A 22,912-nucleotide genomic window follows, 5' to 3' on the forward strand; every position below is an offset into this window, starting at 1 on the left:
TGATGCGTCACGCCACATCGTGAGGGTAGAACCCGCGATTGAAGTGTCCCGCATGATATCGATCCCAAACAAATGCAACCCACTTCGATATGAGGACACATATTATATATATAAAAAAAAAACTAGGTTTACGTGACTGGAACCAGATTCAAAAGGAAAAATATAGATTATTAATCGAAGTGTAGTATACTAAACACGAAGAAGTGTAATCACGATATTATCAGATTCAATACAAAACGCGGCTTTTAACACAATGCCCGGTGTTTAGTACGTAATTACATAAAAAATACCAGCTCTTTTTCTGTATTTAAGTTAAGAAAAGAGCAAAATTTAGTTAATAAAAGTTACACTTTCTACTGTGACGACGATAGAAAAGTAGAAAGGTTCGGTTTCGAATTTGAATTGGAAAAACGTAATCAATATCAGTAAAATGAATGAAGAATTAAACTTTTTCTGGTTATTTCGATCCGGTCGGTATGAAATGACAATACTTGCACGTGGAAGTCGAATCCTGCGAGAAGTCGGGAGTGCGCATTATCTACCAGTTGTGACTGATTAGGTGTTATCGAAGGGAGAAGTAACGATTTAGATTATTAATCAATGCCGGCGACGAAAATTTTAATTCGTAGGTAAAAGGCGAGAGACACACACACTTCATTACGGGAAGACGCTTCGCGTATGACCATACGTCACCTCGATGGAAGATTTTCGGTAGCGATCACAGCGCTCGGACGCGCTTGCGCAATGCACCTATGCGTCAGCTTCGACACTGGATGTGGAAGTGAGCGAGGATCGGTGGTTAGTGAACTCCATGAAGGAGGAAAAGGCCTTACAATGGATGCCACTTTGTAAATTAGGGAAATATCCCTCGAGTGTAAATCGTGATATTATATTATATGCATCCATGTTCGATCCGGATAATCGAATATTACCTGGTTATGCAGACTACGCGGTCGCTCCTTTTATCCGGCAGCCATGTAGGAGAAAGTCGATCACCCCGTCGGCTTGCAAATTAGCTGGATGTTCCGAACGCTGATGATGATGATGATGACGATGATGATGCAGATGTAACATTTGTGAACGGCGGAAGAAACAAAAAACAAAATAACAAACAGAACAAAACAAAAGTTCCAAAAAAAAAACAAAAAAATGAGCGATCACAGCCCAAAAACAAACAAGCAATATCATCCTAGAATGGATGAACTGCTAGCCAAACTCAGAAGAAGCATGGTAAGTGTAATCTGTTTATAAATATATACACGTTTTAATTGAAGAAATTCATTACATTTTCCCCTCCTTAGTAAGGGGGAAATCGATCCAATTTAACGTTAAAATAACGCAGTTTCTATTGTTACTATAACTACAATTTTAAGCGTAATTTTTTATTAATAATAATATCGAATTTTTGGTGTATATTGTCTAGATTTTATTGTTAAATTGTAAGTAATTTTGTTCGAAAAAATTCTGATAGAAACGTAACCATTTACTAAGATATTGGATATTATCCAACATATTGAGTATACAATTCGGATCAACTTGTTTGCTTCCCTGCCCAATTCTTTTGTCCGAGGGGAAAGCCAGTCGGATTCTGCGCAGGCGCAGTCGATCTCTGGGAGGGGGGTTTATAAGTAAAGTTCATGCACCGATTAAGAAGTCGGGATTTGAATTATTTTTAATTTTATCGCAGTCCATGCCAACATTTTAAACAATAAACAAGCGTAATATTTTCGAGTGTTTCTATATTCTGACTTTTATAAGTAATTTTCACTTAAATATTTAATTATTGGATATAAAAATCTTCTCGATTTTATAATAAAATATTTAATAATTCGGTTTAAATTCATAACAGAGAGAATAGTAAGGCAAACCTCTATACAACGCATACGTAAAAATACGTACTGTACTTCGTTCGGACGTTAAATTCAGCATTGAAATGTAAATAAAATGAAACTTTGTATGCTAAATAATCAGTAAATATATAATTTATTTATTCATTTATTATATAAAGTGCAGTTTTGTGTACGTTCTCTTGGATTTAATAGTATTAAACCGTTTATTTTATTACATTCCCTTCGAGTGCGTTTGTATAATGTGTATGTATGTATATATATATATATATATATATACACACACACACACTCGAAAGAATTATTTTTATTAACTTTCATGCTGACTTCGGCTTTTAGTTACGGCTCATAAGACTGATTATTCAATAACATTGTTCAACCGTTACACACAGTGTCAACCGTGCAACTGCTTCTCGCGATAAGAAATAACAAATGTTTTGTTTTGACGTCACTACCGGAAGTGCCGAATATTGTTTAAAATGCGTGACTGGGTTAACAACATTGCGCGTAATTCACCGAGACTTTTAACCTTTTATTATTCTTAGAAATTATTTCTTCTATAATCTACGTAGATAACTTGGCGAGGAGTTAAATATAGGACTGGATAGTCGAGTAGCAACACCCAAGTAATGCGTTTAAAATATTAATATTTAGAGAAATTAAATCAATGGAAATGCAAATTTTATCCGTAATTTATCGCTTAATAAAACACTATTTAAATTCTCAAAAATCATAAGTGTAACCGGAATGGTTTCAATGTTGTGTTTAAATAATGTAAAAATTTATTTATTTAAGAAATATATATATAAATTTTTATAGAATTTAAAACTAGAAATTGCATTTTTCGTACGTAAATCGAATATAAAAACAGGTTTTATTTTAATTAAAATTAATTTAATCGAAATAAATAAGATTTTTTCTTAGATCTTTATCATTTCCTATGGGATTTCCTCTTTAAAACATATCTTAAATAAGAAGAAATTTAATGATTAAGTCAATATTGAAGGACAGTTTAAAGAAAGGGCATTAGGATTTTTTAAGAAAAGAAATAAAAAAAAAACATAAAAGTAATCTTAAACTTTCATCGATTATAACCGAAAGGTCAAAGAACCGCAGTGTCTTAATAATTCAGATCGATATATTATAACGAATATGGCGAAATTCCTCTGTGTATATCTTGGTACTAAATTAAGCAGAAAATCGTCTAGTAGTTTTTTTTATTATTATTTTAATTTTCGGTATCAAATGCAATTGGCTTTGAGTAGAAGGGAGAGGACTGTATTCATCATTCGCTCCACCTAGACTTCTCGTAGCCACTTCTTATCACACGGTAGATCTTAAGTTGACCGAAAACTAGTCGAACCAGTGACCTCAACTATCCACAACAATAATTTACCGTAGTCTTGTCTGGATTTAACAAAAAAAAAAAAAAAAAAAATTCACCCATGGATTCGTCTAGATTTCATTCTTCTTCCTCAACAACGAATTTATTTGGAGGAGCCATTTTTAAATTTTTTTTTGAAAATTTTCAACTAGATTTGATGGAAATAAAATTGTTTTTTTTTTAATGTTTGGGTTCAAATGAAGGGCGTTTCTTCCTCTAGTAATCTCCAGCACGAAAAAGGGTGGAGTTCTTGTGGAAAGTTATTCCAAGATTCGTTTATAGATGGGAAAAGAAACTTGATAAGGTCATGATTTTTTTTTCTTCGAAGAACCTAAGGATTTAAGAAAATAAAAAAAGATTTATGCCTAATCGATCGTACGTCTGGAGTATCATCATTACTTATCATAACACTAAAGCATTTTATCATAAAGATTCACAAAATTACCATTTTATTATCGCACGTACGAAAAAAAGAAAATTTTTTTTGAAAAATTCATATCAGAAAGAACAATTTTTAAAATTTTTGAGAAAATTTTATAAGGTTTACGACTTCTACAAAGAATTTTACATTTGTACTTTCATTTTTCTTAAATATTGATCCAAGTTTATGTTACGTATGGACCCGAATTGGCTTAAAAACTCACCAGAATTTCGTTTTGTAAATGGTAAAGATTTAATAATAATAATAATAATAATAATAATAAATGGTGTAGAAGAGTCATTTGCATGCCAGAAAACAACGAATATCTTTAATCTATCTTACAATTTATTGATATTTATGGCACAACCTGAAAACTATCGATTTTTTGATTGAATTATTTTGCAATTTAACTCCGTTTGTAGTGTCACTCGACAAGAGTAATTTAATTATCTTTTCTTATTAAGCTATCTCACCTATATAAAAATAAAATTCAATATTTTTTCAATCAAAGCACTTTATTTCATAGTGCAACTGGAAAAATATTCAATAAAATAATATTTATTTTATTATTTTTTTTTAATATTTTCTTGGAGGCACAAGATTGATTTTTTTTCTTCATATAAAAAGAGGAAAATCTTTAATTCCCAAGGATATTTTTACTGTAATATAGTTTTTTTTTTTAAACCATAAAATTCTTATTAACTGGAAATTTTACTATTAGATTTTCAATCTGAATGAGTAATTTTAACGAAAAAAGCCAGAAAAGAGCACTGAAAATATTTTTTTATACAATTTTTGCATGAAAATATTTAACAGAAAATCGAATTTTACACAATATTTAATGGAATTTAAAGGCTGTTACGAAGTACATTTACTGGTAAACATCATTGATTATCTTCTAAGAACTGATTAAATTCTATTCGGAGTAAGGAATCGATGTATTAAATGCTAGGAATGTCTCGCAATTCCCATTCGAGAAAACAAAATCGACTTGTCGATCACTAATTAGATAGAGAAGAACATTGCACTGAATATCAGCATTAACTTATTCTGTAGATCGAAAGTGAAAGAAAATTATTATCAAATGAAGATTAGAGTGCTGTCTGGTGTTATTTTCCATTAAATTAGTACAAAATTTGCGAAAATATGTTCGGTTTTCTTCGAGATTCCATTTATAATGCGTTTTTCTTTTTATAAACACACTTTCTCTTTTAGATTTATTTGCTTAATGCTTAATAAGATACATGTTTAAATGTCGATAAAAATTATACAATGTCGTGAGATTACAAATGGAAATTCTAAATTCAGAATTTTAATACCATGTTATCTGAATGAAAAGTCAATCTTAATTGAGCCCACAAGTGGCTGATGGGATAAAATCATCGAACATTGGTCGCGGATCGGGTTTTCCTCACGTGTCTAAGACATAAATAGGCACCAGATTTTCATAAAAATCACCTAAATTTCCTATAAAAAGTCTTTCTAGAAGGCATTCTCCATTGGCATATTATCCGTTTTGCTATGCTTTATCCCATCAATCCGTACCATTCTTAATTGAATTCTCAGTGTGTGTGTGATCATTCTTAATTCGAACTGTTTACACACAATTATAAATCAATTAAATTTAAGTTATTATTAACTAAGTATAAGTTAAATAAGTAAATTTATATAGTTTAATATTATTATTATTGTAACGGAAAAAGATTTTGAACAATAGAAACAAATCATTTATTCGAATCAATTGAATGGAATAAAAGAAAAGAGGAAGCCATTGTTGTTAGAAAGGTGTTAAAATGCAAATGAAGTTTAAATGCTTCCATAGTTTTCAAGCTTTAATACATAATGTTCTGAAAAATCTCAAATTTAATATATAAACGTTAGAACTAAGAATCCAGACAATCGATAATGGATCACAAGGAGAGATATAAGAAGAAAGAAGAATCATCTTATTAAGCAGGTTAAAGTCTGTTGATCAGGTAGTGAATATAAAGAATATTTCTAAAGTAATATCTTAGCCGTTAATTCCAAGGAAAAGATATGTAGATTAATTGGATTCAAATGAGACCACTCTTATTCAAGACACAAATTATAACGCTTCAGTTCACAACGAATTTTTACAAGTATCTGAAATACCAGAAACAAATCACCGTTAACAAGACTGATTTAATAATTCTTTATTATTATTATTATTATTTTTAAAAATGGAATTGCAGTCAAATTAATTGGTACAATTTAGAAACAATAAGGGTCATAACCTAGAAATTCTGTGTATATTGTTTGAAACATTGCATTACTTGTGTATATGTACTATTATAAACCATTTATAGACCTAAGTAATTTGCATGACAAAGCTAGATATTGTAAACAATGCTACTTCTCGTGAAGATATTTCACTAAACTATTGCTTTTTGGTAAGCAATTGGCCCGAAAATCAATGTAGATTTCAATTGAATCAGATTGAACTGTACTCCCCGATTTAATGCCCTGTTGAATGCACAGATATGAAAGCATTATTTATGGTGCGTACGAAATAGAATTTTCAATTGAATCGCATTCAGAAATAACGAAATTTTCTAAGGATAATTTCTGCTTATCTCGATACCCTTATCCCTTATTTCAGCCTATAGTGTATTAAATTCTGAATAGATAATACCCATAGATAGAATCTACGCCCATATTCAGTTATAACTCGTATATAATGTGGTATTTCGTTACTTTTAACATTTCTTTTGATAAATTCTAATATAAATTTTTGATATTTTACTTTAGTTTTATTTTTAGTAAGATATTGATCTGATAAAAAAAAAATGATATTGACAAAAATGGGAGTCGATATTCTTGTGGGTTTTTATTTTGATTAATTACAATGATCTTAATCAACGAATGGTTGATTTCATTCAAGAAATTGATAAGAATCTGAAATATTCTCTCATAAGAGCCAAATTATTTAAGCCAACAGCACCTACATTATCCAGAATGATTTTGCAGCAAGCAGCACCTTCATCTCGGGTGTGGCGCATGCCGTATCTATTCTCGGAGGTCAGTGAACGTTACCTGGGTGACGACCATTCTGTTTTCGTCTGAAGGTACAAGTGCTGTTATGAATTCGACATTAAATCATACCGTTTCCAGTAAAGAAAATTCTTTAATAAAACTTCACCCCACGAAATATCTTTAAAGGGTTTTCTCTCCCTCCCTTTTTAATTTATTTTTTTTTTTTAAATTTCAGAAAATAAATTATTTTTTCTGAAACGAAATTTAGTTGCTCTTACTCGCTTTCTTCAAGAGCATCTTTTTTGAAATTTTAACGGATTTTATATTATAAAAAAATGACAATAGACTGAAAAAAACATTCGGAATCAACAGAATTTTCAGGTATTATTTAAAATTCTTAAAATAATTACGTGATGTTTAAGATAAATATGAAGCTCGAGATGAAGAATGGTTCTCCTGTGATGAAACGTGATTACTTTTTATTTATATTCTTTGATGTTATATCCTCCCAGAGGACACTGTAATAATTTTTAACAATTTATTTTCCTTTTTATCTTTGCAAAATGCGAATATATTTTAATGAGATTATTTTAAAAGTGGAAGAAAATTCTTCCCTAATTGGGGAAACTGTAAATGCTTCTATTAAATCTCTTTTGGTTTTACTACTATTTAAATTTTCTGTTTATTTGAATTTAAAAAAAAAATTACATTATATTAACCGCAATATTTTGTAGTTAGAATTACGAATTTGATCTTGAAAAAAAAGAATTCCATTAGAAGTAATGTCTTTCTGTAGAATGTATTGAATGAAATACTGCATTAAACCTTGTATAATCAAGAAGAAACATTTTGGCTGATGGATTCAAAATCGAATCCTGAAGAATTTTTCTTGGGTGGTTAGGCTCGGATATATCGGACCCCCTTCCATTGTAGGCCACGACGGGTATAGAAAAAGACCCTTTTTTTGGTGCCAACGGTGTAAAAATTCTGTAAAATGTCTTGTATTAACGAAGTGCATGAAAACTCACGAAGAAGTAAAGAAAAGACGATAATTTTCAATACAAATAACGGAAAATTCAAATATTTGTTTTGTAGAATTCGTAAATATGATGCGAATCACACGTTGCTGATAATCTGTGCAATGTCACACGCACACAAAAAAGCACACTTACAATGTTCCCAATCACCTACTAACACATATTCAATACGTAAGCATATTATAGAGATTGCAATTAAATATAGTTTCGTATTGTTAGATTTGTTTAATGCCTTTCGGGCCTTTTATAGCTACAGTCAGTGGCGCGTTATAGATTGATGGGCACCGAGGCAAATTCGAATTAGGGGGGGGCTCGTGTACAGTGTTGACTTATAGATATTTTCCTTCGGAGGAATCGTTTCCTATAAGCTTTCAATGTGATAAAAATGAGTTGTTAGTTAACCAATATTAACAAATACGGAAAATGTTTCAATAATTAAAATAAAATTAATAATAATTCGAAATTAAATACTTAAAAAGTAAACGAATCATTGAGTTTTTAAGTAGATTAACTAATATTTATTACGGTTATTAAATTCATAACAACAGAAATTAATGTAAACATTAAATATATTTGGCTAAGGTTAGATATGTTTAAGCAGGTTTATTATCCGGCTTTAAGCAGATTAAATATTTCAAAATGATAAAATGCCATACAGATAATGATCTTATAATTAAATTATTAATATTCATAAAGTTTCATGGATAATACCTACACCTGTAGTAATTATTAGAAAGTAATGATTTCTAAGTAATTGTTTATTTCATTTATAATAAGTAAATTTCATAAATGTGAGTAGAATTACATGTAAAACAAATATAAAAGTAATTATTGATGTTTAAATGCCTACTATATGCACTCTAGTGTTGTAGAGTTATACATACAGCCTTATACTATGAAGTTAATCTATATGTTATAAAATAACCTTATTGTATAGGGCTATAGGCAGTACTGAATATTATAATCTTTTATATTTTATGTACTAGAAAGAAATTTGAACAAAATACAGTTCAGGCTCGATTTATGAAACAGTGTATCTTATTTAGTGTTATGAAAATAATATGTATACTGTAAATTACTTAAAGTATTGTAGATCTTATATACATTATATATAAGGAATGCAGGTAAAATTAATTAAAATGTTATTGAAACATTCTTATTATTTCTTATGAACAAGCTCAGAATAAATTAATACAGTACTTTAAAAAATAAGGCGGTTGTTGAATTACATCGTAATTCTGTACTTTGTTTGCTTTTTCACGTTTCATTTTCCATTACCATAATACAAAATTTAATTGAAATTTTAACTTATTTGCATATTTTAATAATAAAATAATTCATTTTTTTATTTAATAGTTAAAGAATTTTTAAATTATTGGCACGTAATTTCTCCTTTCTTTTACTGCACCGTAAATTTCAATTTATTCTTATTACATCTGTTGATAAATACAGTATAGTCAACTTATATTTTCCTGTATTTGCAGGCGATGTTTACATATATATATACTGTGTATATAAATACATATATTTTAAATATTTTTTCCTGTATAAGGCTAATATGTAATAACTCTAACTCAGAAAGGCATGGCCCTGTATAGAAGTTATTATTTAAAGTAATACTGGAAATTTTTGTGCTGTTTTATGTAGAAGAATATCATTAATCAGTTAAGATTTTTATTTTACAGTCAGAATCAATATTTTTAATTAATTTCTGAGCTAATATTCAAAGTTAAATGATAATTTATTTATAAATTATAAACTTCGTTATTAATAGCTTATGTTGCTTTAATTTACGATTGATAGAATATGTATGGTAAAATCTCTTGTGACATTATTCTGCATATAACTGCTATAATGGAATGATAGATCACAATTTTGCGTGTTCTTCTGTATTATTATGCTTAATAAGTTTGCATTTTAATAAGAGAAACTCCAAAACTTTACGGTGAATTTTTTATAAGTTAGCTTTGGCTTAATTCGTACGTCAATATAAAAGAAACAATAGCTTAAAAAAGGAATTATTAAGAGACTCGAATGAAATTTTATAAAGAAATTTAACGCAAATCAGGACTTCTGTTATGTCTGACCTTTCATGAAGAGCATTTATCTAGAAAAATAACTCCGAATTAAGTGCATTTTGCATAAAATCTCTTTACTTATTTAATGTTTATAAGAGTTTTATTTGTTATTTTATATAATAAGAAAATAAAAGAGAGAGAACAAAAATTATTTTTGTTTTCTGCTGTTCCCTCACGAAATCGGTTCAAATTAATTATGGTAATTGAATAAAATCGAAATATTGAAGAAATTTTTTCTATTATTTTGCTATTTTTCAATCAAAAGTATGATTTTACAACACGACTTTTCTTTCACCATTATAAATAATTAGTGCACGCAACGTATTAAAATATCAAATTCAGAGAATTATTAATGCAAGTGACATTACCGACGTTTTTAAAGTGTTTACCATAACAATATAAACAAAACTAATGAACTTTTAAAAGATATAATTGTTTTTCGAACCTTTTAAGCAAAATTAAAAGGTGTGTAGTATGGTTTTTCTAATAATACACGTCGTTGCATTACACTTTTACAGTTATTTTTCTCTGTTATAACATAAATATGTCTTTAAGTATTGTTATAACGCCGGATCTATCCTCTAGTCGCTATATAAAGTGATATAAACACGTATACAAACGATATTATCATATTGTTTTGAAAGTGTATTTATCAAACAAACAGACGGATTCCTTTATTTAAGGCTAATTAAATAGGAAAAGAATCTGTCTGTCCGTCTGTCCTTTGTTTATCTTGATAACGGAGCAACGTAGATGGAGATGGAAACTAGATATGGAAATTTAGGGGCGGGGATGCCGATTAACTGTATACGAAATTTTAATATTTTTAAATAGAAACTGTACCGAAAATATTTTGGTAGATTTAAAGAAATTAATTCAGAGCAACGTATAAATGGCTACGTAAATTATTTTATTAAAATTTAATGCGCATTCGTGGTGATTGCAGGTTTACATTCTACTTAATTAATATTTTTTATTACCATAATACGCTTTCTATTGTTATTCTTCTATATTTTACTTAATTGTAATTTCTTTCTTAACTATTCAATAAAAGTTTAGTGTCGTTTACTTAAAGTAATTTTAACGTTTTAAATTATTAATGTAAACCTACAAATAAAACTACAAAATGAGTCAATCAATGGGAAGTAGAAAAAGAAATGTAGGCCTACAACTGGAAAAAAACAAAAGAAAATATCAAATTAACAATTGTACGAACTACAATCAATATTTTATTGGAAGGAAACAAAATTGCTTTTAAATTATGTTGTTTATTTATATTACAATTTTTTTTCTTTTTCTATTATAGGTACAGTACAGTACTTTAAACTGTATTCTCTAAGGCACGTCTCGTTGGTCAATGAATACAGCCTTTTCAGTTATAAAAATAAGTATATATTTACGTTTATATACATTTATACAAAAATAAATATATACTTATTTATATACAATGATTGCTTTTCATGAAAAATCGATTTAACATCATATATAATAAAAATAATCGTGTGTCATATAGGCTATATATTTTCGAAAATTCTAAATTTATTGATTTTTAACTGATAAATATTTAATGATTTATTTCATATCAATTTAGCTCTTCTACTACCGTCGTAAGAAACCGCAGTAGAATATATCTTAGCCTTTTATTTATTTATACCGTAACTAGTTTAGATCAAAGCTTCATTCGCCATTTCTCATCGATGCCAGTTGATCAATGAATGTCAGGTCGGCCATAACAATAAATATCAGAGCGGCCTTACAGACAAAATGTGCTAGTTTCTGGCAGAAAAACATCGATATTTCTTATCGGCCGTAATAATTTTCTCGTATTTCTATTTGTAATCTTTTAATAAATAAAATATTAAACGAGTGTTAAATATTGCAGAAAGTAGAAAAAGAAAATAAACTCTTAAAAATACTTTTTATTACAAATTAAATATATTGTACTTTGTAAATATGAATACAAAACTTTTTACTATTTCGTGCCTTCTTTCATCGTTAAGTTTATTTGTATTTATTTAATTGCCTTTTCACATTTAGCCCTTTAAACTTTGCCACTCCATTATACTTTCCGAACTTAAAATCCTTTTCTTGTATTGTTGCACAATTTTCTATTCTCAGAAATGTTTGGTGTTGAAACTTCACTGAAATTTTTTTAAAAAGTCAAAAAATTAATAAAAGCAAACCCATTTTAAGAATGTTCTATATTAAATTTCTTTTAAATAAATATTTAACAATCATATTTACAGTAAATATATTCATATAAATAAGTGTGAATGGCTACTGAATTATATATATAATAATTTTCTCAATTTAGTATTAAACATTTTATAATCAATACATGTGGGCTAATTGACTATATAATTTATCTTATTATAATATAGAAAAACATTATATTTTAAATTGATTTACATTTAATGTAAACTTTATATTTACTATCGAATTACATATGAAATGAAAATATTAAATTTCAAGTTACTTATTTTTATACTTACTTTACCAATATTTGCCTCCACCTCCGTAACCACCAGATGTTCCTCCTGAGGAGCCTCCTCCGTAATTTCCTCCAGAACTTTTCATACCGCTGCCACCTCCTCCTCCACTCGTTGTTGATCCTGTCGCGCTGATGCTGATTGGTACGGCAAGGAGTGCTAGTGCCACACGGCCTCCCGAAGTTTGGCCCCCTCCACCCCTTGTTCCCCATTCCCGCACCCCTTGCCACCCCCGTTTCCCGATCCTCCACCATGCCCATTTCCTCCGTATCCTCCACCTCCTCCTCCTCCGCCACCGCCTCCGCCTCCTCCTCCTCCTCCACATCCTCCGCCTTTATCTCCATATTTTCCTCCGCCTCCTCCACCGTTGCCACCACCACCATCGTGGCTTTTTCCATTTCCGCCACTAGGCGTGGCCATAACTGCCGGTGCAGCAGCAAAACTTAACGTTACTGGAATTGTCTGAATCTGCACACTTCCACCTCCACCACCAGCAGAACCGCCTCCACCGTTTCCTTTACTTGCTCCTCCTCCTCCTCCATAACTTCCACCTCCTCCACCTCCTCCGCCATAACTTCCACCACCACCTCCTCCTCCGCCTCCACCACCGTAATTAGATGCTTCTGCTAATAAATCATCACCACTCGCTTTCGATTTTTCTGTAGTAGTTTTAGTCGGTGCTCCTTGACTTGTCAACAATAACGAAAGAAAAATGTAGGTCAACAATATCTGAAAAAAATTCATTTTTAACATTTAATAAACGTTATTATTATTAAAAACACAATGCTTAATACAATTTGATATTCATAAAATTCATTTTTGTTCTGACAATTTCCAATAAAAATTGCAAATGATCCGGTTTCTTTTTTTAGGCAGTGTGAGATTAAATGACAGAAAATATCAGTTTAGCTTCTGTATCAGTTAAGCTTGCACTGCGCAAAAAATAGGCCTAATTATGAAAGTGGATCATCAATATGGAATCCAGTTCTTACTAAGTTAATCTGAGTAAAAATACAATTTAAATTTATTTAAGCATACAGTTTTAAACATAAATTTCGAAGGAGTGTTACGAAAATTATCTTATCCTTTTACAATTGTCTCTGACAAGTCACAGTTAAAAATTAAACGTATTATGAAATTGAGCATTGAACACAAGACTGTGTTATCTATCAAACACCTGGCTTTTTTCCACCTTTATTAATTTATTTTTTGTATTATGAAATTAATTAATTAATATATGATAGGATAATTTTTGAAAGCATCAAATTACATTTCCCGTCTTATAATTTAGCAAAGATTATTCAGGAAAAATAATATTTTTAAGAATAAGAGACAACTAAAACTGTCACTCCATCATACTTCGGACTTATTTTTGCAAATTTTAAGGTAATTTTGTTAAGGGGTTAACACAATTTGCTCGTAGCGACAATGAAAAACAAGTAATCAATGCATTGTTGTTCATTGATTATTTATCACTGTAAAATGAAATAGAATTCTCTCGGTTTTCTTCACGTTTCTAACCCTAAGTAGAGAACCCGTGAGACGTGAAGAACCCCCCAATTTCCCTGTCGTGAGGCACCCCTCTTTGGCGGATCGCCCAGGCGTTGCCTTTTTATTTACATTATATAATAAATTTTATAAACAAAGGAATAATTATGAATATGTTGTTAATTAATTTAATCATATTTAATTCTTTGGGGATGAAATAATAAATAAATTCACGAATATAATTCGCGTGATGTTTTCTTTTTATTGTAGAGACATAATTAATTTTCACTCTTAAGTTAAGGATGACTTTAAATTAGCATTATTTAAAGTAACAAGCGCGAATTAATAATAAATGAAAATGATTCTTACCTCTTTTGAGAACATGCTGACAAACTCCCGTAGACAAACTGACATAAGTTACTCTTCTCTACCCTTTTTATAGGTAAGGCTGCCGTGCCAAAAGGGGTTTAGCGTGATAAGCAACGTTGCCATCTTAACGCTATAGTTACTTTCAGGCATTAGAAAGGGTCCAAAGACCCCGCTTGTCGCGCATTCGACTATCATTTTTCTTAGACGCAAAATGCAAATAAGGTTAAGTGCCGCATCCAGTTTCCCTCAGAACAACTTTAGGATAAAATTCTCTTTCTTTACAGGGGGACTGACCCCGTTATAACGATATAGTTGCCCATTGAACGATTTCTTTATCGCAATTTTTAAAAGGGCAAGATTTCTTATATTCCACACTAAATATTTTTAAATTAAATTGTTAAATATCTAAGAATAATATTTTATTTTGTAAATGTTTAAATTCCTCCCCCCTTTTAAGTGTTTGTATGATCGTTTCAGGTGTGTTTCTATGTTTAATGTAATCTTCTTTTTTTTTAACATTTCAACGTGATTTCGTGATAATTTGTAAGTATTAAAGTTAAACTTTAATTTTGGTAAAAATATGTATGGCCATGAGGATGAGAATAGACTCATCTGGACGGTTCTTTGACCCTGGAATGCGTATTAAGAACAACATAAGGTTAAATATCCATGTTAATTGAATAATTTCGAATAAATAGTCGGAAAACTTTCTTGTTGCCGAAAGGAAAGTTCGTTAATAAAACAGGCCTATGCACTCATAAACAACTCCAATAATACAATTGTGTTTTTGATTTATAATATTTATTATTTTTAAATGATTACGTAGAAAATATTCAACGTTTTTATTGAATATTTAATAAGATTTTTATTTTAAAAATGTTAATATTTTCAAATGGTTAATAAAAAAAATTAAAGATTTATTCTTTCTTAGATGAGAATAAATAGGTATTGTTTACGTATAAACTTTATTTTTACTTAAAAGAGAAGGTTAAGATGTCGGTTTACTGCTCTGGGGTACCCGGGATCGAATCCAGGAGAGCAAATCCACGAGTTTTTCATGGGTGGTTTGTTCCGAATATATCAGGCCCCGTTCTCAATAAACCGGCTGCGGATAATTAGGGACAGGTCTGATTATATATACATGTGACCCTGGCCTAACCAACGTTGTATATAGAAAAAAAGGCTCTCTTAGTGTCTTAAAGTGAATTACATTCTCGCATTACAACCCACGCTTTTTGGACGAATCTAGATTTTCCATTACGGTTGCACGAAATACTGCATTTAAATACTTATATTATTTTGTAAGCTCTTCTGTCTGATATTTTAGTTCTAGAAACAAAATCTCAATTTATAAGATTGAGATTATGAGAAATAAGATAGAACCGCTCGTTTTACGACGTTAGGTCGCAAAAGCGGGGTATATTATAAATGCATAAATAGAATTTTAAATTAAATTAAAATGGGTTTTTACATAAATTAGATATTTTCACGAAACTGTAAGCTACTGTTCTCTTATTAGACAATAATAATAATTTTATTAGGAAAGTAAAAGCAGAATTATTTGCGTGTAAATAAAACGTGAGTGTGCTGCATTTTAATAAGACATTTTGTCACGAATATTTGGCTAGACACTGAAAATAGACATTTCAATTGTTTATGTATATATATTTCTTTATATAATTAATTCGTTTTTTGAGAAAAGAATTTAAAAATTCATAAAGAATTCTTATAAAACTTTCTATTTTATTTTTAAAACAAACCTCGAAAAGTTTAGATATTTTATCTATTCGTTAGAGTATTATCAACCTTATAATCACCCAACTTTAACTAATCTTTATAACCTTACGTTACATATTTATATCCTTTAGACATTTTAATATAAGAAAATAAGAGAAGATTATAATTAAATGAGATATTATTAATTTTCTATTTAATTTTTTGGGTTAACAAAATCATCTTTTTTATTGTTTAATATCGATTTTAATATAAAACGTATTAGAAATTTACTGTTTAAAGCGTTGAAATTCGAAGCTAAATTTGTTTATTTGTATGATTTTACTTGAATAAGTTCTTATGTGTTATTTACGTGACTTTTTACAGCTATAACTTTATTAAAAACACAAATTTTGCTTATTAAAATCACTATATTACACTAATATGTTTGACATTATACCCACTTCTATAAAAATAAGCTTATTTTTCTATAGGAGTCCAGGTTCGAATTCTAGTTTAGATAGGACCTGGCGCTTCCTAAATGGATACAAATTGGATTCAACTGTGTATAATTCGATGCCATGTGCTAAATATCCAATCTTTCAAGTGTTTTACACGGGATAATGATACACAACAAAAAGAAATTCTCATGATTTATGATTGGCACAATTAACAAATAATCTACTTATTCATCTTGATCATTTCTTTCTTGTTTCTTGTCTCCTAATCTTTCTGATGATTGCATCAAATTATATAAATAATTAAACTCAAATGATTAACTTCACAAAAAAGTAAACGAAGCATTATATAATATCGTCAACATTTATAAATATTAATCCTCAAGTTGTTTATAACGTACTTTTTACCATCATTTTCTAAGAGTGACATTCTGTATAACATTTCTCACGTGTCATTGTCCCACGTCTCAGACAAGTATGAAAGGGATAAATGATGACACTTCTAAGTAATTGCTTGTCTTCTAGAAAGTTTTCAATTTAATATAATTTAAAATGAACTCTATTCTTTGCTCGACTTTAAGTTCTTTCTGTTAGATATACAGTAGATCGATAAGAATGTAAACATTAAAAACATGTAAAATCCAAAAGAACATCCTATACTAGAATTTGCATAATGGACCTACTTTACATATTTTTCTTATGCAATCAGTTGTTGTAATTTAAAATATATATATATATATAATAAAGCTGTAATTTCATTACTTCATTCATTAATTGGATTGAAATATATGGCCTATGAACCTGATGATTTTAGAAGTGCATAAAAGTAATTAAAAGATGTATAAACAACAATGATTTAGGTATGCTGAAAGGCAATTTACGTTAAAGACAGGTCGATCCAGAACCAAATGGTAATAGAATTCACATAATAGAATACAATGACAAACGACAAACCTATCGTCAACTCACTAGTTTAATCAAAGAACGTGAAATAAAAGGATTCGATTTTCTCCTTGCAGAAGAAAATTAATGATGATGACGATGAAATTAAAATTAAAATACATTAGTTAAGATAATTTTAAGATCAGTAGAAGAAGTTAGAAATAGGAAATTTAAATTGTAACAAGCGATTATTTATTGCGACGTCGTCACAATGTCTGGCTGCAATTTTTAATCATATTTTTAATTTTTTTAATTTAAAATATATGCTCTCCACCTCAAATTAGTACTGGTTTGCCCCTGTACATCATACTTCTCCTTTGACAATAAAGTCATGCCGGTCATCTATCTAATACCTTTTAGGGGAATTGGGCCTTCTACCCTTAACATTTCTATATCTGCACTTAGCTTTTATCTGTCTAACTCTGTTCTTGAAATTAAGGAAAGACAGACAGACATATAACGGAAACAGTGGGAATACGAAATTTTAAGATGTACACGATGTCAAAATTTTGGAATACACCGATATAATTTATCAAAATATAAAGGTAAATCATATTTTGTTATTAATTAATGAATATTTTTTGTAATAAGTTAATAGAACTTGTACTTTGTAAACAGTAAAACCAAGACAAATTTAATAAAGAATATTCGCAATTAGAAGACAAACAGAAATTCTGACTTTTTACAATTAGAAACACGGTGGTTTTTGGCCTCCTCCCTGCCTAAATACATAAAATAAACACGTTCATAGGAGTTATATAATTAGAATTTGTGTTAACGTTTGCCTTGTTAACATTGATATTTAATTCGTTTGCTGATGTAGTGTGTTTTTTTTATAAATGAAATCCGTAGTTTTTATAAAAAAACAAATTTTAATTTTACAAAAGTACACATATAATTCTTGCATTTTCTGCCAATATGGAGAATCAACAACTTCTTCATCATCATCATCATCACGAACTTCCTCAACTATAAGAAAGAAAAAATATATATTTATCTATATAATAATGTTGTATAACTTTTAAAATTTTAGTTTATTTTTTTTAATTTATGCTGACTACTTATAACAAAATAAAGTTAATAACGGAAATTTCTTTTTTCGTTTTTGTTGAGTAAATTCTAGTGTATTGTTACTATATTTACAAAAATTTCCTGGTATTTTGTACGGTTATAGACTATACATTCTTTCTTCGTAAACGAAAAAGTCATTTTTATTATCTATACTACTTTAAATCTATTTTTTGACCAAAAAAAAAAATATTTTAAATTTAATAAAACTTCAGTTTATATAGTTTATTAAAGTTATATTTAGAAAAAACATGTTGTGCCTTTACCTTTCGTTTTACCAACCACCCTTTCCGCCTCCTCCTCCGCCTCCGCCGTATCCTCCACTTCCTCCCCCACTTCCTCCTCCTCCGTAACCACCATTTCCTCCGCCGCCTCCACCATTACCACCATTTAGTCTCACCGGAACAGCTAAAAGGGCCAGCGCCATCCTTCCTCCACTGCTGCCTCCATTTCCTCCTTTTCCTCCTCCGCCACCATATCCGCCATTTCCACCATATCCACCGCCTTTACCACCTGCATTCCCATTATTTTGAACAGTTATGGTTATTGGTATGGCTTGAACTTCAATTGTTCCACCACCGCCACCTCCTCCTCCCCCTCCTTTACCTCCTTTACCCCCACCTCCACCGTTACCGCCTCCTCCGTAGAAATTGCTCTCTTCTCCTTCTAGATCATCTTCGTCATCAAAATCAAGATGCCGATCTTTTAAAGATAAAGAGAGAACTAAAGACGGTATGGCTACCACGATCAAAAGCTAATAGAATATTAAAAAAAAATACAATTCATTAGATTTAGAACAAAATACTAAATTTAAATCTCGATTAAAATGAAATCTAAACCCAAACTCACGTTCCTAAAGGTTAAGTTCATGTTGAACAATGCAAACGTCACCAGCTGTTGTACTCCCTTTTATAAACTAACGAGCGTGACTCGAGGGGTGTCCTCACCCAAAAATCCGTCACGCACGGCCAAAAACGCCAATCATTTTCGTAACCGTTTATTACTTAATAGTCGTATTCAATCAGTTACTTCAACGCCAAGGCCAACGGTCTCAATCAAAGAACGTTCGACATGGTCGACAGCGAATCGTTGAGGCAAATCGAAGATTGTCACCATTTATCGAGTGGGATCCACCATGCCAAAAACTGTATCAAGTTCCGGATTGATACGATCCACAATTGAGTAAATAGGTCGCTGAAGATTATTATTTTCCCTTCACAAATTAGGGTCTTTGCTTGATTTCCCATGTTAGGCAAGTGACATTAACATTTTCATTGTCAGTTCCGTCCAGATTTGCTTTCTGACACACTCCATAAACCTTAAAACAATCGTACAAACGTCATAAAATATCTAATTTAGTTATATATTTTTGGTTTACAACGAAATAAATACTTTTTAAATCTGAAAATTCACTAAAATGTGTTCCAGATTTAAATTACCTTAGTAAATTTCACATAAAAATATCAGATGCAGCATGAAGTTAATCATTTTTGTTAAATATTTTATGCATTTTTTTAAATTAAAATCGGTTATTTAAAAATATATTTAATAAATAATAGACAAAAAATAAAGATAATTAAGTTAAATAAAGTCCACTTTTATGTTGCATTTAAAAACACAAATATTAAGCAATTTTAAGTTTAAAATTGATGATGCACTCTTATCGAAATGATAATTAAATACTCTAATTAAATCATAATTAAGTATAGTTATTTCTAGCTTAAATGTAATTAGAACTTGTAATTAGAAAAATATACACGATTATACATGCATGATGATCAAACGGATGTAATTCAGGATGATGATGATGATGATAATAATAAAAAATTAAGTAAAATTGTTAATTCGTAAGTTTTTAATGAAATAATACATAAAAATGTAACGTTTACATACATTATTTTGTTGTAATGATCATTTTTAGACTGTAATTGTGTATATCTGATATTAAATCGGGAAATAATTTGCATATATTAATATTCATTATATAATTGTTTTTTTTTTTACTTGGAGCATGAACGTAATGTTATTATCTTATTAATGATTTTATTAATGTTATTTAATTTTAAAAAATTTTATTACGTTAGATCAATTCTGTTAAAATATAAGGACGGTCGAGGCAGTTAAGACGTTAGTGGTGTACACAGGACGGAAAGACAGACAGACAGACAGGCACACACACACAGGATTTGTTAAGTTTTTTTAATTATATTTTATCCCTAAATGCTACCAGTAGAAATGTAATTTTTCCTCCTGAAAACCGAAAAAAATATTGCTCAACACGGATCAATTTACATTAATATTAAAATAAGTGTAATTTATGCGTGAATTTTTATTGATTTAAGTTATATTATGCTAGCCTTATCGATTTGGTAAATTAATATGCAGTAAAACCTGTCTAAAACGGAAAAAAATTCATCGAAACGAAGCAAAGATTTCTTTTTTTTTTTATAAATGTTTAACGATTATGATGCCTCTAGGCTACCAATTCCAACTCATCATATTACAAAGGCTAAAAAATAATTTTTCCTGTCCTTTTTATTCTTTTATCGTATAGAAATTTCGATGTAATTTTTATATTTACAATTTTTTTGCTTTAAATTTTTAATTTTTGTAATTGTCTAGTAGCAAACGAGCATTATATAGTTATATAGATCTAGTGTCCTAGATTCCGTTAAAACATACAATTGTCTATATACAATTGTGCGTGATTTAAGAGCATATAATAGTAATTGATGCATAAAACAGTGGTTTTAAAGCATTTTCAATAGTAATATTAACATAATATCTAACTTTTGTAACAAATTTTTAAAATGTTTTAGTATAGGGCTCTTTCTCATCAGAAAGGATGCTTCTCTTTGCCTCTTAGCATCATTTCTTGACAGTAATATATAAAGTCTCTTGTACAATTTTCATAATTCTTAAATGGAATAATTTAATTATATCTTATTGGTTAGTTAGGTTGATAAATATACTAGTGCATTTCGTTGCTACCAATCAGTTAAAATACGTTACATTACAGATATTGGAAAGCTCACTTAATTAATTTAACGTATTTTTCATTATTTCTGAAATTAAATAACGTTATAGATAAAGTATAAAGGAAAGGATTAATAATTAGATAAATGCAATAAAATTGACTTCTTTCTGCATGTATAAATGTTAGCCTGTGTTTGTGTGGGGGCACAAATATTTCATCCACTTTGGAGCTTAATAACTCTTGTGCCTTTTGTTGAAATTTTCTGAAATTTTGCACGGAGATTTCTGTATAAGGGGGGAATGTTTCTAGAAATTTTCAGAAAAATTGGACCATTAGTTTGGCTCTTATTCGCCTTAATATCTCCCGAACTAATCTGAACACTTAAAAATAACACCTAATTAAACAATAATTAGGAATGAAAAAAAAACAAAGTTTAGTCATTAATAATTACTTCATTTAAATTAATAAATTAATTTAATTAAAACAATGATTATATTCATTTAAATATTGTCAAAGGAAACGTTACAAATCTACATAACATAATGATGCTTAATTAAATTTTTGAATATTTGTGTTTAATTAATCATGTGAAGAATACTTAAAAATAAATTTAAAGTAGGAATAATTATATTATTTTACATTTATTTGTTAAAATCTGATATTGAGAGAATAACTTAGAATTTCATTTATTTAAATTATATATGAATATTCACTATAGATATTACCTTAGAACTTTTTATAGTTGTTTATGGCAGATAATTATTTATTGAAGTTTACTTCTGTCAGACTATTGTAATGAAAAAAAACTATTAATAATAAATGAAGTTTTTTATGATAAAGTTATTTTAAATTAATAGCCAAGTACTTTACAGGGCTGTGGAGTTGATCGTGGGTCCCGAGGCTAGTGCCTCTTCAGCCCCTCTATACCTTTGTCTGACACGACGGTCTTGGTTTATCATATTTCTTTTTTTCTCTCTTCATAAACTTGAAATTACATAAATTAATTTTTTAGACTTCACAATTAAAATTTTCGTCCCGATTCATTGCTAGAACCGACCAGATGGGAGGGGAAGATGAGGGTGTAGCTCTGGGACCCGGGCCTGCTAGGGCCCTTACCTCAGAGATACAAACCTCCTCTCATCAGCCCTGGTACTGTAGCATATAAAGTATGTCTGAGATTATAAATCACCTGTTTATCCTTTAACAAATGAAATCCCCATCCTTCTCCAAAATTGGAACTAATTTGTGTGGCATTGAACTGAAGAACCTCAAATTAGCATCAATCTAATGCAGGTATTTTTCGTCGCTTTCGATGGTGCGATATTTAGGGGGAGTGCTATATCGAGGTTCGATTGTACTTAATAAAATACAATAGCTAAAACAGAAACTATATTTAGACTGAAGTACTAAAAACTCACCAAAATTTCCTTGATTTTTTAATGTTAATAAATGTTCAAGGATTATATATGAAATCATTCATAAAAAATAGGAAAATAAAATCAAGGAAGGTCACGAATTGAGATTTTATGTGAGATTAAAATTATTTATTTAATTCGAAACACGTTCGCATTAAAAGAAAAAAACACACTTTTTAGAATTTGTATAGAAAACTACAGATAATAGCTCTATAATCGGCATGTTACAGAC

The 22,912-nt window shown here is 29.5% G+C and overlaps 1 protein-coding gene across 1 annotated transcript in view; it reads left to right on the forward strand.

Annotated features, from left to right (window-relative positions):
- The first annotated feature begins 762 nt into the window (after window positions 1-762).
- The window catches only part of LOC136984627 (serine/arginine repetitive matrix protein 1-like), a 102,893-nt gene continuing 80,743 nt past the window's right edge, over window positions 763-22,912 (forward strand). Inside the window, exon 1 of the mRNA XM_067281693.1 lies at window positions 763-1,230. Coding sequence (XP_067137794.1) covers window positions 1,150-1,230 — 81 coding nt within the window. The 5' untranslated portion in view covers window positions 763-1,149. The remainder of the gene's footprint in view (window positions 1,231-22,912) is intronic.

Source organism: Centruroides vittatus, unplaced genomic scaffold (genome assembly GCF_030686945.1).
Source record: "Centruroides vittatus isolate TY-2023 unplaced genomic scaffold, ASM3068694v2 contig_926, whole genome shotgun sequence".
In the NCBI taxonomy this organism is placed as follows: Eukaryota; Metazoa; Arthropoda; class Arachnida; order Scorpiones; family Buthidae; genus Centruroides; species Centruroides vittatus.